The sequence below is a fragment of the Nannospalax galili genome, unplaced genomic scaffold, assembly GCF_000622305.1.
Source record: "Nannospalax galili isolate Female #2095 unplaced genomic scaffold, S.galili_v1.0 scaffold341, whole genome shotgun sequence".
Lineage (NCBI taxonomy): Eukaryota > Metazoa > Chordata > Mammalia > Rodentia > Spalacidae > Nannospalax > Nannospalax galili.
Window position 1 is genome coordinate 529,298 of NW_008346082.1, and position 14,790 is coordinate 544,087.

A 14,790-nucleotide genomic window follows, 5' to 3' on the forward strand; every position below is an offset into this window, starting at 1 on the left:
AACTAGATTCCATTTCTAGAGAAAGCCTGAATTTCCAGAATGACTGCAGGACTTTCTTTGTGTTTTCATCACTGATTGTATCACACAGAACTTATTAACTTTCAGATTGATCAATTTCTGGACAAGCCCCCTTAGTGTGAATGTCAACAAGGACTAAGCTGACCTATAAGAGAGAGAAAGAGGAGAGGGAGAGAGAGAGGGAGAGGGAGAGGGAGGGAGGGAGGGAGGGAGAGAAAGAGGGGGGGAATGGCTCAGCAGGTAAAGGCGCTTGCTGCACAAACATGAGGACCAGAGTTCAGATCCCCAACGCCCATGTAAGTGCCAGGTATATGCAGTGGCCCACCTATAACTCAATACATGAAGCAGGAGATCACTGGGGTAAGCTGGCTAGCTACCCTAGCAGAATTGGTGAGCTCCAGCTGCAGCCAGAGACCCTGATAAATAAAATGAAGAGTAATCAAGGAAGACATCCAATGTCAGCCTCCAGCCTCCACACACGGGTACACATTTGCATCTGCACTTGCACACACACATATACACACACATAAACATACATGTATGCACACCACACATACAAGCAAAAAAAGTTTGGCCATGAGCTGATAATTGTTTCTTTTTCTGTTCCATTTCTTTTGTTGTTGTTTTGGGTTTTTGAGACATGATCTCATGTTGCACAACTGGCTTCTCAAACTTGCTGGGTCAGAGGTGGTCTTGAACTCCTGATCCTTCTGCTTCCACCAACCAAGTGTCAGTATTACAGGCATGGACTACCATGCTGGGCTATGAGTTAATCATTGTTGAAGCTGGGTGATGGCTGCATAAACGACTTTTATACTTTAACGTATGTTTGAAATTTTTTCACACACAAAAAAAACGTTTTATTTTAAATTTTGGTGTGTTTGGGGCACATGTGTCCGTAGTCTCAACTACTTGGGAAGCTAAGGCAGGAGGGTCACACATTGAGGGCCAGCCTTGGCATCACAGTGATAATTTATTAAAATAAATCTCTATTTTTGAGAATGATCCCAATCAGACAGACATGTTCCTCCTACCTTTGGATGTCAGGAATTAGGGATAGCTCTTTGGGCAAATTTGGCAACCTTGCCAGCTCCACTAGCCACTGTTTTGATGACAGCCACTGCAAGTATTTGTCTCATATCACAAATAACTAAAATAACCCAGAAGAGAATTGTCAGAGCAACTTTCACTATACATAGGCTTGCCAGGAACTCTTTCAGTGGTGGTAACATCACCATATTTCAAGAACTTAGGGACATCATCTAGCTTTTGGCTAGATGGTTATCAATCTTTTCTTTCAGCTCCACAAACTAACAAACAAGGTGAGTTATATGGCAATCCAGTACAGAGCCAGAGCCAGAACTGGTTATCTCAAATGGTAAAATAGTCACCCAAGCAGTGGAGCCAGTTCCTTCCAGGAGAGGGCCAGCTTTGCTATCAACAGCAACACTGCCACTGTGAACATTTTGGTCAGAAACATTCTTGACATTGAAGTCTACATTGTCTCCAAGAAAAGTTTCAATCCAAGCTTCATGATAGATTTAAACAAACCTCTTAGGACTTTGACCAGTGGGAGGGTGGCCACCATGCTGGGTTTGAGAATTCCAATCTCTACTCAGCTCATTGGGACTCTACTGATGCATTCATTTTTATAGCCACCTTGGAGGGGGCAGACACATGCCAGTTGTACAAGATGTTTATAGGATGCAATCCAAAGCAGGGAAGTTCCACTGGCATTGCCATCTTTATGGCTGACTTCCCATCCCTTGAGTCAAGACATCGTGTGTCTTCTGCATGCTGCCACCATTCCACCTAGAAATTAGCAATATTTCTACCATGTTAAGTTATGGCCAATATGCATTCTTCCTTAGCAACTTCCGCATATCTCTTCTGGATGTAGAGGATCCAATGGTACCCAATTTTCTACTACCAGCAATTAATTGCTTCAAACCCAGTGTATAAGCCATAAGGAGATGCCTCTGGGTATGCTCACCTTTGGAGACATTGTGGGGACCTAAAGGCCCCACCTTGCATAGGTCCAAAAGGAAGTTACTGGGGGGCGCGGCCTGGCTTGCTTTGAAAGTCTAAAGAATACTTCTGCACTGCTGAGGAGTGCATGATCAGCGCATGACCATCCTTAAGATACACCCTCTGGGTGGGGGGGGGGATTTCCAGGTGCCTTTATAAGCTTTGTAACACCTGTGATAAATGAGTCCCTCCTTGACTAGACTCCCCATTTCGTCTGAGTATCCCCAGTACTGGGGGCGGTGTGGGCTGGCGAATGGCTTACTCATCCCCAATCATCACTACGCGGGGGGTCGCTGGTTCAAACCCCCAGCAACTGGCGCCCAACATGGGGCTTGAAGGAAGGTGAAAAGAAGAAAAGAAAGAAGAAAGAAGGAAAACAGATTGGGGCCAATCGAAGTTTGGAGTAAGCAAGACCTGAAATATGGGTAACGCAACTTTTAAGTTTGAGGACGGTGCTTAAAGCGCTGAGAGATGCTTAAAAGCAGGGGATTGGATTTGTCAGATCCTGTAGCTCAAAAGGTTTGGGCAGAGGCGATTCACTTGGCTCCCTGGATACTTGGGGCTAATGTTTTTACTGGGGATACATGGGAATCATGGGAAGGGTTTGAGGAAGAATGCAGAAATGCAACAAAAGCGAAACCAAAAGTGGCCAAAGTAACAAGCAGCACCTCAGGAGTGCCCTGGCCAGCGTCAGAGCCTCCCGGGCAGAAGGGCGAGGTGAAGCGGAGTGCAGGGGGTCGGCGGTGAAAGCTGCCCACCCCACCCGCCTTGAACTAATGTGTGAGCTGGTCAGGGGCCCGTGGGATAGCTGGGCGGGGGTACCTGTCAATTAGCTTGCCAAGTTCAAGGCATGCTAGACCACATCTAAAAGCAAATTCTTAGGTCAATTTCCCAGGACACTTTAGGTACTGGATTTGAAGCTGTTTTAGCAGTGCTGACCTCTCTGGGGACTAGCCCCACCTACCTCAGCTTTCCTAACAGAACCTACCTGACATTCAGCAGCAACAAGATGGAATGGTTGTTAACTTGCTTGTCACTTTGGTGCCTTTTCTGAAATCACACAAAGTATTTAGAAAATAGACCCTGAGAAAACTGCACATTCAATTTTAACATTTTTAAATATTACCCAACATAGTTCTTGTTTGTAATTTTCCTTTTTCTCCAGCCCAGAAACCCTCCTAACAGTTAAAATCAGACCATGAAGCTAATGTCTATTGGAAGCAGGGAAGGACGGTCAGAGAAAGAACCCAGGTAAAGAGACACAATCCTGGTGCTACATATAGAAAACTAAAGTCCAAGAGCAGGAAAACACATGGCTGAGAAGCCAGTGCACAGTGCAGGTAGCACTGGAGAGTCCCACATGCTGCATGCGTAGCCAGCACCCTCCCATCTACCAACCATAGGTGACACACAGAGGGGCGTAGGGAAGAAAAAGACCAATAGTCAAAGACAGGAGAACAAATAAAGGGCATGCCCTGATGCCAGATTCACATGAATCACCTCCTTCTAAAAGAAGCTATTCCCTGAAAAGGGGCAGGATGAGGAAGGAGCAGGAAGAATATTGAATTTGTCCTAATTCAGGACTTCCCTCAACATTTATCCTAAAGAGCCTGCGTTCTGAACCAGAAATAGCTAGGTTATCCTTAATTGGCAGGTAAAATTCTCAGTTCTCACTAGAAAGATATGGGGGTAGGGTATGTATGTGGTTTGGAGCTAAAATGAGTTTGTCTGTCTGAGTTGTGACTGAAATTCAAACCACATGTGCTAAGCCTGAACTTTACAATGAAAAACGTAGGAAATAACACTTCATAGCACAAAGCAGTTCTGGGATGTCTTCTTGCCCACAGCCTAATTACTAGGTCTAGGGAGGAAAGCCTGGGAAGCCACTTTACCACATCATCGACTGCATCTTTCACTCCTGTGATGGATAGCACTGTGATCAGGGGTATCATAGTTGTATACCATGGCAAGGAGGAGATCTGGAGAATTAACTCTGAGAAGGAAAAGGAGAGTCAGGAAACTTAAAGAATAATGTATTTCCCACAATTCCCTGCCTCCACCCCCGTTTTCACCTCCTTGGGTTTATAATAAACTCAATGATTGTAGGTGCTTTTCCTAGGTGCTTTTCATTGGGGTGGCCTTCCTATAATCCCCCAAATATAAGTAAACATTTCCCACAGGAGGATAAAGAACAGCTATATGATGCTACTTAGATATTCTGAATGTCTCTTTGTCTTAATTGGAAAGAACCATTTCTTCTCTAATAACAAAAGGGTCTGGAGGGTAGAATGTTAAGAGTGGACATGGGAAAACCACACATTCTCCCACACCCCTTTTATTCAAGGGCAGGTAGGACGATCTGTCTGCTTCTCTCAACATGGGCCTACTCTACACTGAGTCCTTTCCTTGTGCTGGCTCTCTTATATGCTAGTCCATTTTCCTCCCTTGGTACATGTCAGCTTCCTGTCACAGAGACTGGGAGGAGAAAAAGGAACAGGGTTCTAGCTGGGATTGGAATGAAGAGTCTAGATGTGGTTTACGATCAAGCTGATCCTTGGCCATGCAACCATAATGAAGGAGCTCCCCTCCCATGGAACTCCATTGCCTTGTCTCCCTCTTGGGAAGGCTTGCTTCACACTGGTTAATCCTGACTTCTGGTGCTCTAGTGGACAGGCCAAACCCTCAGCCATCCATTTGCCCATGTCAAAATAAGGATGCTATGGCCCAGTCTAGGTATTGCTTATACAACCTGACCCATGAGAAGATGAGAAAAGCTTCTGGAAAATGCTTCAGGAGGACATACCTGTAGGAACAGCAAAATGAGGAAATAGGTATTTGCAAGTCTCTGGAACCATTCAAATAGGTTCAGGGGCAGGAAGTTAAAAACATTGTATTTTGAAGTCTTGATGGTATTATTCTGTTGGTAAAATACAAGCAAAAATAATAACAGAAAGCAAGCACATCTAGAAGAAAAAGACAGCTCAAAACTGGGTTGATCTGTTTCTTCACTCGATATTCAGGATATGATGACTGAATGCAGGGTAAGAGCTAAACATTGTGGCAGGAACTGTGAACACACAGGTGAGTGACACAGGTCACTTTTCTTCAAGGGGCAACAGTTATTGGAGAAAGAGAACTAATATTTTAAAAAAGATTTAAAAAATTATGTATAAGAGTATTTGCATGCTTGTATGTATGTGTACCACACATGTGCCTGGTACCCAGAGGCCAGAAGAGGATGTTGGATCCCCTAGAAGTGGAGTTACAGTTGTGAGCTGCCATGTGGAGGCTGGGAAATGAACCTAGGTCCTTTGCAAGAGCAGCAAATGCTCTTAACCATGAAGCCATCTTTCTAGTCCTGACAACTGACATTTTTACAACCACATTTAACTCCCATGATCATCATATGATCATCATATAAGGTGAATGTTACCATAGCATAATGTTTCAAGGTGAGTAAAGGACAAGGGCTACAGTCAAACTCAGGTCTGTCTGATGCCCAAATCCAGATTCCTCTCTGCTTTAAAAAAATTTTAGTTTTTATTTTATGTGTATGAATGTATTGCCTGCGTGTATGTAAGTGCACCTCTATCATGAATGCCCACAGAAGTCAGAAGAGGGTGTCAGATCTCCTGGACTGGAGATACAGATGGTTATTAGCCACCATGTAGATGCTAGGAATCGAACTTGGGGCCTCTGCAAGAGTAGCCAGTGCTCTTAACCCCTAAGCTATCTTTCTAGAACTTCCTATTTGCTTTTTATGCAGAGAGAAAATCTGCTCCGTTGCCACATCTTGAGCATTATTATCTAGAATTTCTAAATCAAAAGTGATAATTTCCTACAGGAACCACAAGCATGTAGAGTGATGTGTCTTTTCATATACTTGTAGTTATGTACGCACATGATTTTATAGAGAGCTACAGATGCAAGAATACACATGTATAACATGCACAAAAGCATTGTTTGAAACTATGGTACACACTGTAATTCTAGCACTTGGGAGGCTGAGGGAGAAGGATTGTGAGTTCAAGCCAGCTTCAGCTACCATAGTGAGACCCTGTCTCAAAGAACCAAACCAAGTCAAGCCAAGCAAAAGAAACAAACAAACAAAAATTGCTTGTAATTGTCAAAGACTGAAAACCCAAATGCCCATTTATAAAGAACTATTTAAAAACTATGCCAGGTGAGGTGGCACATGCCTTTAGTCCCAGCACTTGGGAGGCAGAGGCAGGTGGATCTTTGTGAGTTCAAGGCCAGCCTGGTCTACATAGTGAGTTCCAGGACAGCTGGGGCTACAGGGAGACCCTGTCTCAAAAAAGAAAAAAAGAAAAAAAAAAAGAGAACTGTTTAAAAACTAACCTAGTTCTGAAGAAAAAATATGCAGCCAAAAAAGGAAAAAACAGAAAAACTATTATGAAATTATGATTCTGAAAAATATTAAGATTCAGAATAGTATAAAATGTGGGGAAATAAGAACATATATTCATTTTCCAAAATGTAATTTTTCTTTTTAAAATTAAAAGAATATTTTGTACAAGTGTTTTGATTACCAGTATCTTTACTGGTATGTGTATAGTGCTGTATAGTGCCTTCAAAGGTCAGAAGAAGGTGACAGAGTTAAAGCCACCATGTGAGTGCTGGGAGTCGAACCCAGGTCTTCTGGAAGAACAGCAAGTGTTCGTAACTCCTGAGCTATCTCTCCAGCCCTCAAAATGTCATTTTTCATATGAGAACTGCCAAGGATGTAAAGGATTGATAATAACTAGCTTAAGCCAGGCACAGTAATTACACGCCTGCAATCCTAGCTACTGATAATTGGGAGGGTGTGATAGAAGGTTATCAAATCTGAGGCCATCTTGGGCTACAAAATGAGACCCTCATCTAAGAAAACAAAACAAAATAAAAATTTGTTTGGCAGGAATGTGAAAAATATGTGATTTCTACTGTAGGTAGAAATATTAATGAATATAATTTTTAAATTTGTTCTCATTAAATTTTGTTGTATGTCATACAGAATATCTCAAACAATCTGAATCATCTTTATAACCCCATTCCCACCAGAACCCTCCCATAGCCCCCCCCACTGGAACTCATATACTCTATTCTGGGTGTTAAGACCCACTGTGTCAAGTCAGTGTCCCCAGATGTTCCCCAAAAAGATTTTTATTTTTCAGTTGTATGTTTATATGTGTAGATTTGTTTTGAGTGCAGTACTCGCAGAGGTCAGAAGAGGGCATCAGATTAACTGGAGGTAAAGTTACAGGTGGTTAGTGTGCTGCGTGAGGTGGGTGCTGGGAACTGAACTTGGGTCCTCAGCAAAAGCAGTATATGCTTTTAACCACTAAGCCATCTCTGCAGCCACATATATAATTTTTTTAAAGGGCAATCTGGAAATATGCATCACTATAGTTTTTAATTGTCTTTCCCTTTTGGCCTAGTCCATTCACTTCTAGAAAGCTCTCATAATATATACACATACAAATATGCCAATTAATATGTAAAAGGTGTGTTTCCAGGACCATTTATCATAGAAAAATACTTCAAACATTTTAAATGTTCACTAACAGGAGACTGGTTAAATAAGTTGAGGCTTATTAATAAAATGGAAAACAATGCTGCTATTAAGTAAATGAAGTGTGTGTATTGTTAAAGATGTTCAAGTGAAAAGATAATGGAACTATTTGTGCAAAAAGGCTATAATATTTCCATTCTAAGATATACATATAAAGCCAAACTCTGAGCCATATCCTCCTGAGTTAAGGACACTGGGTTATTTTGGTTTCTGAGCTCTCACCACAGCATTGTGGAGAACCTTAAAAGAAAGTAGAACCCAGACCGTGGGTCCTGATCCACAACAAATTCCTCCTATCCAGTCCCCTTCGGAAATAGTCAATGGCAGGAGACTTAACTGGGCATTCAAAAATAGCGCTGAATTTTCTGTTGTTGGCCTGAAGAATTCTTTCTTCTGCAAGAAAAAGCAGAGAGCTGATGAGAAGGAGGCCCCTCCTAGATCAGCCTAGGTGCTGTCTGCCAGCAAAGGCTTTGCTAAGCTTCTCACACCTTCTTGTTGGGGATATCTGTTTAAAAGTGAGATTTCTGATGCTGGGATGTGTTTGACTAATGTGTACAAAGCTTTGGGTTTGATCCTCATCTCTGAATCCACTAGGTATGGTGGTGTAAAGCCTGCATCCCAGGAGTTGGGAGGTGGAAGCAGAAGGATCAGAATTCTGTTCAAGGTCATCTTCAGCTACCCTGGGATACATGAGATCTTGTCTCAAAAGAAAAAAATAAAAAATGAATTAAAACTTTTAAATGAGATGTTATAGCTAGGGGTGGTGGTGCATGATTATAACCCTAGCACTTGGGAGACTGAGGCAGGAGGATCTTGAGTTGGAGGCAAGCATATATAGTAAGACCTTGACTCAAGGTGCCAAAAAAAGGGGCTAGGGCTGTAGCTCAGCTGGTACTGTTTGTCTAGCATGTGTAAGGCCCTGAGTTCAATCACTAGCACCACATGAAAACTGGGCATGGTGACACACCTGTAATCTTAGCACTCAGGAAGTGGAGGCAAGAGGATCAGAAGTTCACAGTCATCCTTGGCTACGTAGTGAGTTTTCGTGTAGCCTAGCCTACATGAAACCTTGACTCAAAACAAAACAAAACAAAAAAACCGGGCATGGTGACACACGCCTTTAATCTCAGCACTCAGGTGCTAGAGGCAGGTGGATTTCTGTGAGTTCAAGGCCAGGCTAGTCTACATAGTGAGTTCCAGGACAGTTGGGGTTACAGGGAGACCCTGTCTCAAAAAAGACAAAAAAAAAAATCAGGATATAGGCTGAGATTAAAAGTTTCTTTGTACAGTGAATGGTGTTAACACAGAAACTCACAACTGGTCAAAGTACAGAGAACACAATGTCAGTGGAGTGCTCAGCCACAACCGGGACATCTACATCATACACCCTCCCCAAGGCTCATGGACCATCTCAGAAGAGGGGACAAAAAGATTGCAAGAGCCAGAGGCTGGGGAGGACCAGAGTGAAACAGTGTCTTCTGGATACAACAGGACCACTGTGCTCAGGAACTCATGGCAGCTGTAGTTGCCTGCACAAGACCTGCACAAGATCAAGTCAGTCAACATTCTAGCAAAGAGCGGGAAGGGACTCAGGAGCCCCCACCCTTGACTGAGGAGCTGTGCACAGCTGCTGGATTCTGAGAGAGGGAGGCTCAGTTTTCTCTAAGATTGTGGCTCCTAGCTGGTCGACCACATTGCAGTAAATGGCCCCAAACCCACAAGTATTTGTACAGCACAAACTGGAGTCGATGAGTTACTGAAAAATAAAAATAAAAAGGTCACAAAGTTTGCGGGGTAGGGAGGTGGGGCAAATCTGGGAGGAGTTAAGAGGAGGACTTCGGGATGAATGTGATCAAAATACATTGTATGGATTTCTCAAAGAATTAATAAAAATATTTTTAAATAGGAAAAATATAAGAAATAAAAGTGGAAAAAAGTGTTTCAGCTTTCTAGAGGCAACAAAACAAGCATCTCTTGAGGAATATATAAACACTTCAAAAGTATTCTGAGATTACACCACCACAAAATTGCTGCCAAGTGCCCAAATCTTGTCCTCTCTTTTTTATTTTTTGGAGCTAGTCATGGTGGCATACGCCCTTAATCCCAGCACTTGGGAGGCAGATCTCTGTGAGATCAAGGCCACCCTGGTCTACATAGTAAATTCTAGACCAGCTAGGGCTATAGGGAGAGCCTGTCTCAAAGAACAAACAAAACCTCCAATGTTTCCATTTTGATTCATTTATTTTTATTTTAAGTGTATGAATGTTTTGTCTGCATGGACATAAGTGTACCCCATGCATGCAATACCCACAGAGGTGAAAAGAGGGCACCAGATTCCCTGGAACTGTAGTTACCAAAGGTTGTTAGTTGCCATGTGGGTGCTGGGAACCTGGTTCTTCTGCAAAAGCAGCCAGTACTCTTAGCCACTGAGCCATCTTTCCAGGCTCCTGGTTCTCTTGTAAGTCAATTCCTAGATTTGTTTTAGGGAATGTGAGGCTCTTTATCTAAACCTACCCTAATACTATAATGTGTCTGTGTCTGTATCTGTGTATTGGATTTTGCCCATGGTTCCTGGCTCCTAACTCCCTCCCTGAGGCAGGGCCACAAGAACTAGATTTCTCTTCCCTAAGAAAGTCATAGAAACTAATCATCTCCCACTTTATTTTTTTATCTTGGAGTTAGCCATAAAGAAATTCCCTGATTACCTTGTCTCATAGTAAACTGTAAGACCCTCTTCATTCTGGATTGGTCCTGTCCAGTACATGGAGGCAGGAACACTACACAGAGAGGCCAAGAAGAGTCTGGACAGGACTTGTTGGGTTCTCTACCCAGTCTACTAGCAATCATGCCTATGCAATAAAATCTCCATAAAGTCCCCACAGGAATGGGGCTCAATGCTTCCAGAAGCTGAATCCTTGGGGGCTTACAGGAAGGTGCGATAGGAGGTAGTGTACCCTGACTCCACAGAGATGAAGTTCCTGCACATAGGACCCTTCCAGACCTTGCCTCGTCTTCATCTGGCTCTTATTTTAAAGTGGCCTTATGATACACGGTAAACACAAGCAGAATGTTTCCCTGAGTTCTGTGGTGCTCTAGCAAATCAATCAACCTGAGGGTGGAGGGGAGGCTGTCACAAGAACCACAGTGTGTAGATGGTCAGTTAGAAGCTCCAGAGGCCTGGACCTGTGACTGGTTTTGAAGTACAGACAGTTGAGTCGAGCCAACTCCAGAGACCTGACATTACCGGTGTGGAGACAGTAAAGAACTCCATGGACTAGAGGGCTCAGAGCTGGTGTCTGCCACTGCAGAATCATCTTCTTGCTGGTGAGGAGAAAGCTCCATACCATTTGGGTCAAGTCTTCTGTATTGAGTGTAGCATAAGAACAGAAGAAAAACAGACTGTTTCCCTGGCATAGTTGCTTAATTAAATTTAAATTAATAAATCATCACTGAGCTTCTGCTGCATAGAAGTTAGGGTGCTGGGTGCTGTGGAGGGAGAGGAGAGAAAAAGCTGAGGACAGAGTCACAGACTTTACAGGATTTTAGTATAGGAATGAGTCTGTTAACACCTGGCAAAATCATGTATGAAAAACACAGATGTATTCCAACTATTAGAAATGGTGAGCATGTTATGGAAACTGTGGGGGTTTGGTTCCAGATACCCATGGGTACCAAATTCATGATACTCAATTATTATATAAAATAATACAACATTTTCATAGAATCTTTGCAATCCACCTTCATATTTCAAATCATCTCTAAATTAAATATAATATCTAATTGAATGTAACTGCTATTTAAATGCTTATTAAGCTAATTTGTTAATATTGTTTAGGGAATGGTGAAAAGAAAAAATTCCATAAATGTTTAGTACAGACACAATTTTTCTTTCATACATTTTCAATCATGGTTGAATCCATGGACATGGAGCCCACAGATATGGAGGGCTGACTATATAATACATATGTATTGATATATAATCACTAGGTATTGCTGTCCTGAATGAAGTATTCCTGTAATCTTTCAATTCGTCCTTGGTTCAACAAGAATTTATCGAGGTTTTGGCAGGTCGGGCCCTATGCTGACAATCTTAGGGTTGTCAAATGAAGAAAACATCATCCCTGGCCATCTTCAGATCCCTAATCCTAGTGGGAAAGACAAATAAAATGCAGAAAATAAAGACAAATGCAGAAGGGCAGTGATATATGTAAGCACAGGGCAGTACGGAATGGAGATGTGAAAAAGTGGGACGTGGAAATATCACTGGAGGATGAAGAACCAGAATGCTCTGACTCCATTTTGGCTAGCTTCTTTAGACAAGCCCAGACAAGCTCAGGCATATTGTACATGTAAAAGCCTTATAAGGTATGAACAAAAACTTCTGACTCTAAAAGATATTAGTCAGCACATTCCAATGCCCTGAAGACAGCCCCTACCGATCAAGACTTTCCCCGTACACAGGATATGGGGACATCCAATTATTTTAAAAAGATGCTTGGCGAGTGTGGGTTTCTGTGGAGTGTCCCAATAAAAGCTCCTGCCTGCTATTGTTTGGGGCCAGACTCCATATTTGGCTCATGAAGTCTGTGCCCGTATAGCCGCCATTTGGTTGTTGTCCTTTTTTTAAATTTAAATTCTTAAATAAACTTTTTGTACAATCTTTTTGGGTATCTGTGGGAATTATTCTTGATTCTCAAACCCTAACATAGACCAGGCTGCCCTCGAACTCACAAAGTGCTGGGATTAAAGGCATGCGCCACCAGGTCTGGCCTTTGAGTATGAATGTGTTGCCTGCATGTATCTAAGTGTACCTGTGTTGTGCAATGCCCATGGAGGTCAGAAGAGGGCATCAAGCCACCCTGGGGTTCAACTGAGGTCAGGCAGATGAGCTATTGAACCCAGAGCTGGAGGAGGATGGGGGACACCCCGACTCCTCTTCTGTTGAGGGGTCATGCTCCAGTCTGACGTGGAATCCAGGCGGGACTGACCCAGAGTCTTGGCCCAGTCCCACGTGGAATCCAGGCTGGCCAAACTTTTTGGGAAAGGAACAGGGGCAGCCTTCTCAGCAGACTCCATGTGCTGCGAGATTTTCATTTCTCCCTCTAGGGAGCCGCTGTCTCATACTGTCCTCACCCTCTGCTCAGAGCTCCGCCTTGTCTATCGACTTTCCATCCTACTTCTTCTCATTCTCATTCCTCTCCTTATATTCTTTTTTCTTGAAGCTTATCCGATGACGGGCCAGAAAGTCTCTTCATCTTCAGCTCCCCTTGATCTAGTTCTTAGTCATTTTCAGGACTACAAACGAGCAGCTTCAAACATGTTTGGACTCTGTGTCAAGCTGACCCACCTTCAGACCCTCTGCACCATCGAATGGCCCTCCTTTGAGGTTGAATGGCCATCTGAAGTGTCCTTTAACCTGCCCCTCATCTACAGGGTTCAAGGAGTTATCTTTGGGGAACCAGGGCACCCTGACCAGATCCCATACATCCTAGGTTGGCGATATCTGGTTGCTGCCTCCCCCCAACTAGCTGCATCTCTTACTGCTGCCCCCACCATCGGCGATATCTGGTTGCTGCCCCCCCAACTGGCTGCATCTCTTACTGCTGCCCCCGTCATTGGGGCCTAAGGGGCCAGCCACTTTGTTTCCCCTAAAGAAAGTCCAGACCAAAAACCCATCAGGTCCCAAGGTTCTTCCCTTGGCACCAGAGGAAGATTTACTCTGGCCACTTTACAGGGCCCCAGTGAGTTCTGGGATAGACCTAGGGAATGCAGGTCATGAACATCTTCTTCTTCTTCCAGTCCTTCCTAGTCTCTGTCCCCAGCATCCATGGCTGAGCCAGCACCTCCCGTGGCCAAGCCCAGTCCAATGCACGCTCGCTCGTGGGGGGAGGGGAGAATTGTGCAAGCTCTTCCCCTGAGAGAGATTGGGCCCTCAAGGGAGGATGGAATTTCCCCAGTAGTGTACTTTCCCTTTTCTACTAATGACTTGTATAATTGGAAGTTACAGACTCCCTCCTTCATGGAGAAGCCTCAGGCCCTGATTTCCCTCCTAGATACCATTCTTCTTACCCACCAATCCACTTGGGATGATTGCCAACAGTTATTGAATATCCTGTTCACCACCGAGGAATGGAACCACATCCTAAGGGAATGCAGACACGTGGTCCCTGGAAATGATGGGTGACTGACAGAGAATAAGCTTTCCCTCTCATGAGCCCAACAGAGGGGTGGGATTATAACAACCCCGAAGGTAGGGGATGCCTAAAGGTCTATTGCCAGATTCTTATGGGGGGGTCTCTGGGTAGCTTCTAAGTGCCCCACCAATTTGTCTAAGGTCAGTCAGGTGATGCAGGAAGGGATGAGTCTCCTGGAGTGTACCTGGAATGCCTGTTAGAGGCTTTCCAAACTTATACTCCCATAAATCCAGAGGCCCCAGAGAATCAGATGGCCATCAATATGGCTTTCGTAAATCAGGCAGCTCCAAACATAAAATGAAAACTTCAAAAACTGGAAGGTTTTGAGGGCAAAAACCTTTCTGAGCTGATGGCGGTGGCGAACAAACAGAGAAACGCCTGAAGAAAGACAACCAGAAGGGCTGGCTAGGATATTGTTGGCTGAAAGAGCAACGAAACCCAAATGAGGGGACTGACCCTCTATGAAAAAGGGAACCTGAGCCCCGCAACCCCCACAGGAAGGTCGGCCCCACCTTAAAAGAGACCCATGCACACATTGTAAGCAGCTGGCAGCTGGGCTAGGGAATGTCCTCAAAGGACAGGATCCCAGCCTCCTTCCAAGCCCAAGATCCTTGAGTTGGCAAACCTAGAAAACTGAAGGGGCCCGGGCTTGGCAAACCTCCACCATGAGCATTGGGTGACCCTACAAGTGGAGGGACGAGCCGTCAACTTCCTAGTTGACACCAGAGCACAATATTCAGTTTTAAAAGCGCTTATGGGAAAATTGACCAGTAAACGCACCTGGGTGCAAGGGGCCATGGGAACCACTCAGCACCCTTGGACTACCAAAAGGGAAGTAAACTTAGGTAAAAAGACAGTTTCACACTCCTTTATGGTGGTCCCAGAGTGCCCATATCCCTTACTGGGTAGAGATTTGCTAAATAAAATGAAGGCTCAAAGCCATTTCTCTGGGAGAGGACCTCCTGATGTGACTGTACC

General features: G+C 43.9%; 1 protein-coding gene across 1 annotated transcript in view; it reads right to left on the reverse strand.

Annotated features, from left to right (window-relative positions):
• LOC115071920 (phospholipid-transporting ATPase FetA-like) overlaps positions 1-10,965 on the reverse strand; it is a 68,937-nt gene extending 57,972 nt beyond the window's left edge. Inside the window, 5 exon segments of the mRNA XM_029567963.1 lie at positions 3,035-3,096; positions 3,939-4,037; positions 4,850-4,963; positions 7,956-8,011; positions 10,863-10,965. Coding sequence (XP_029423823.1) covers positions 3,035-3,096; positions 3,939-4,037; positions 4,850-4,963; positions 7,956-8,011; positions 10,863-10,965 — 434 coding nt within the window.
• Positions 10,966-14,790: the final 3,825 nt, after the last annotated feature.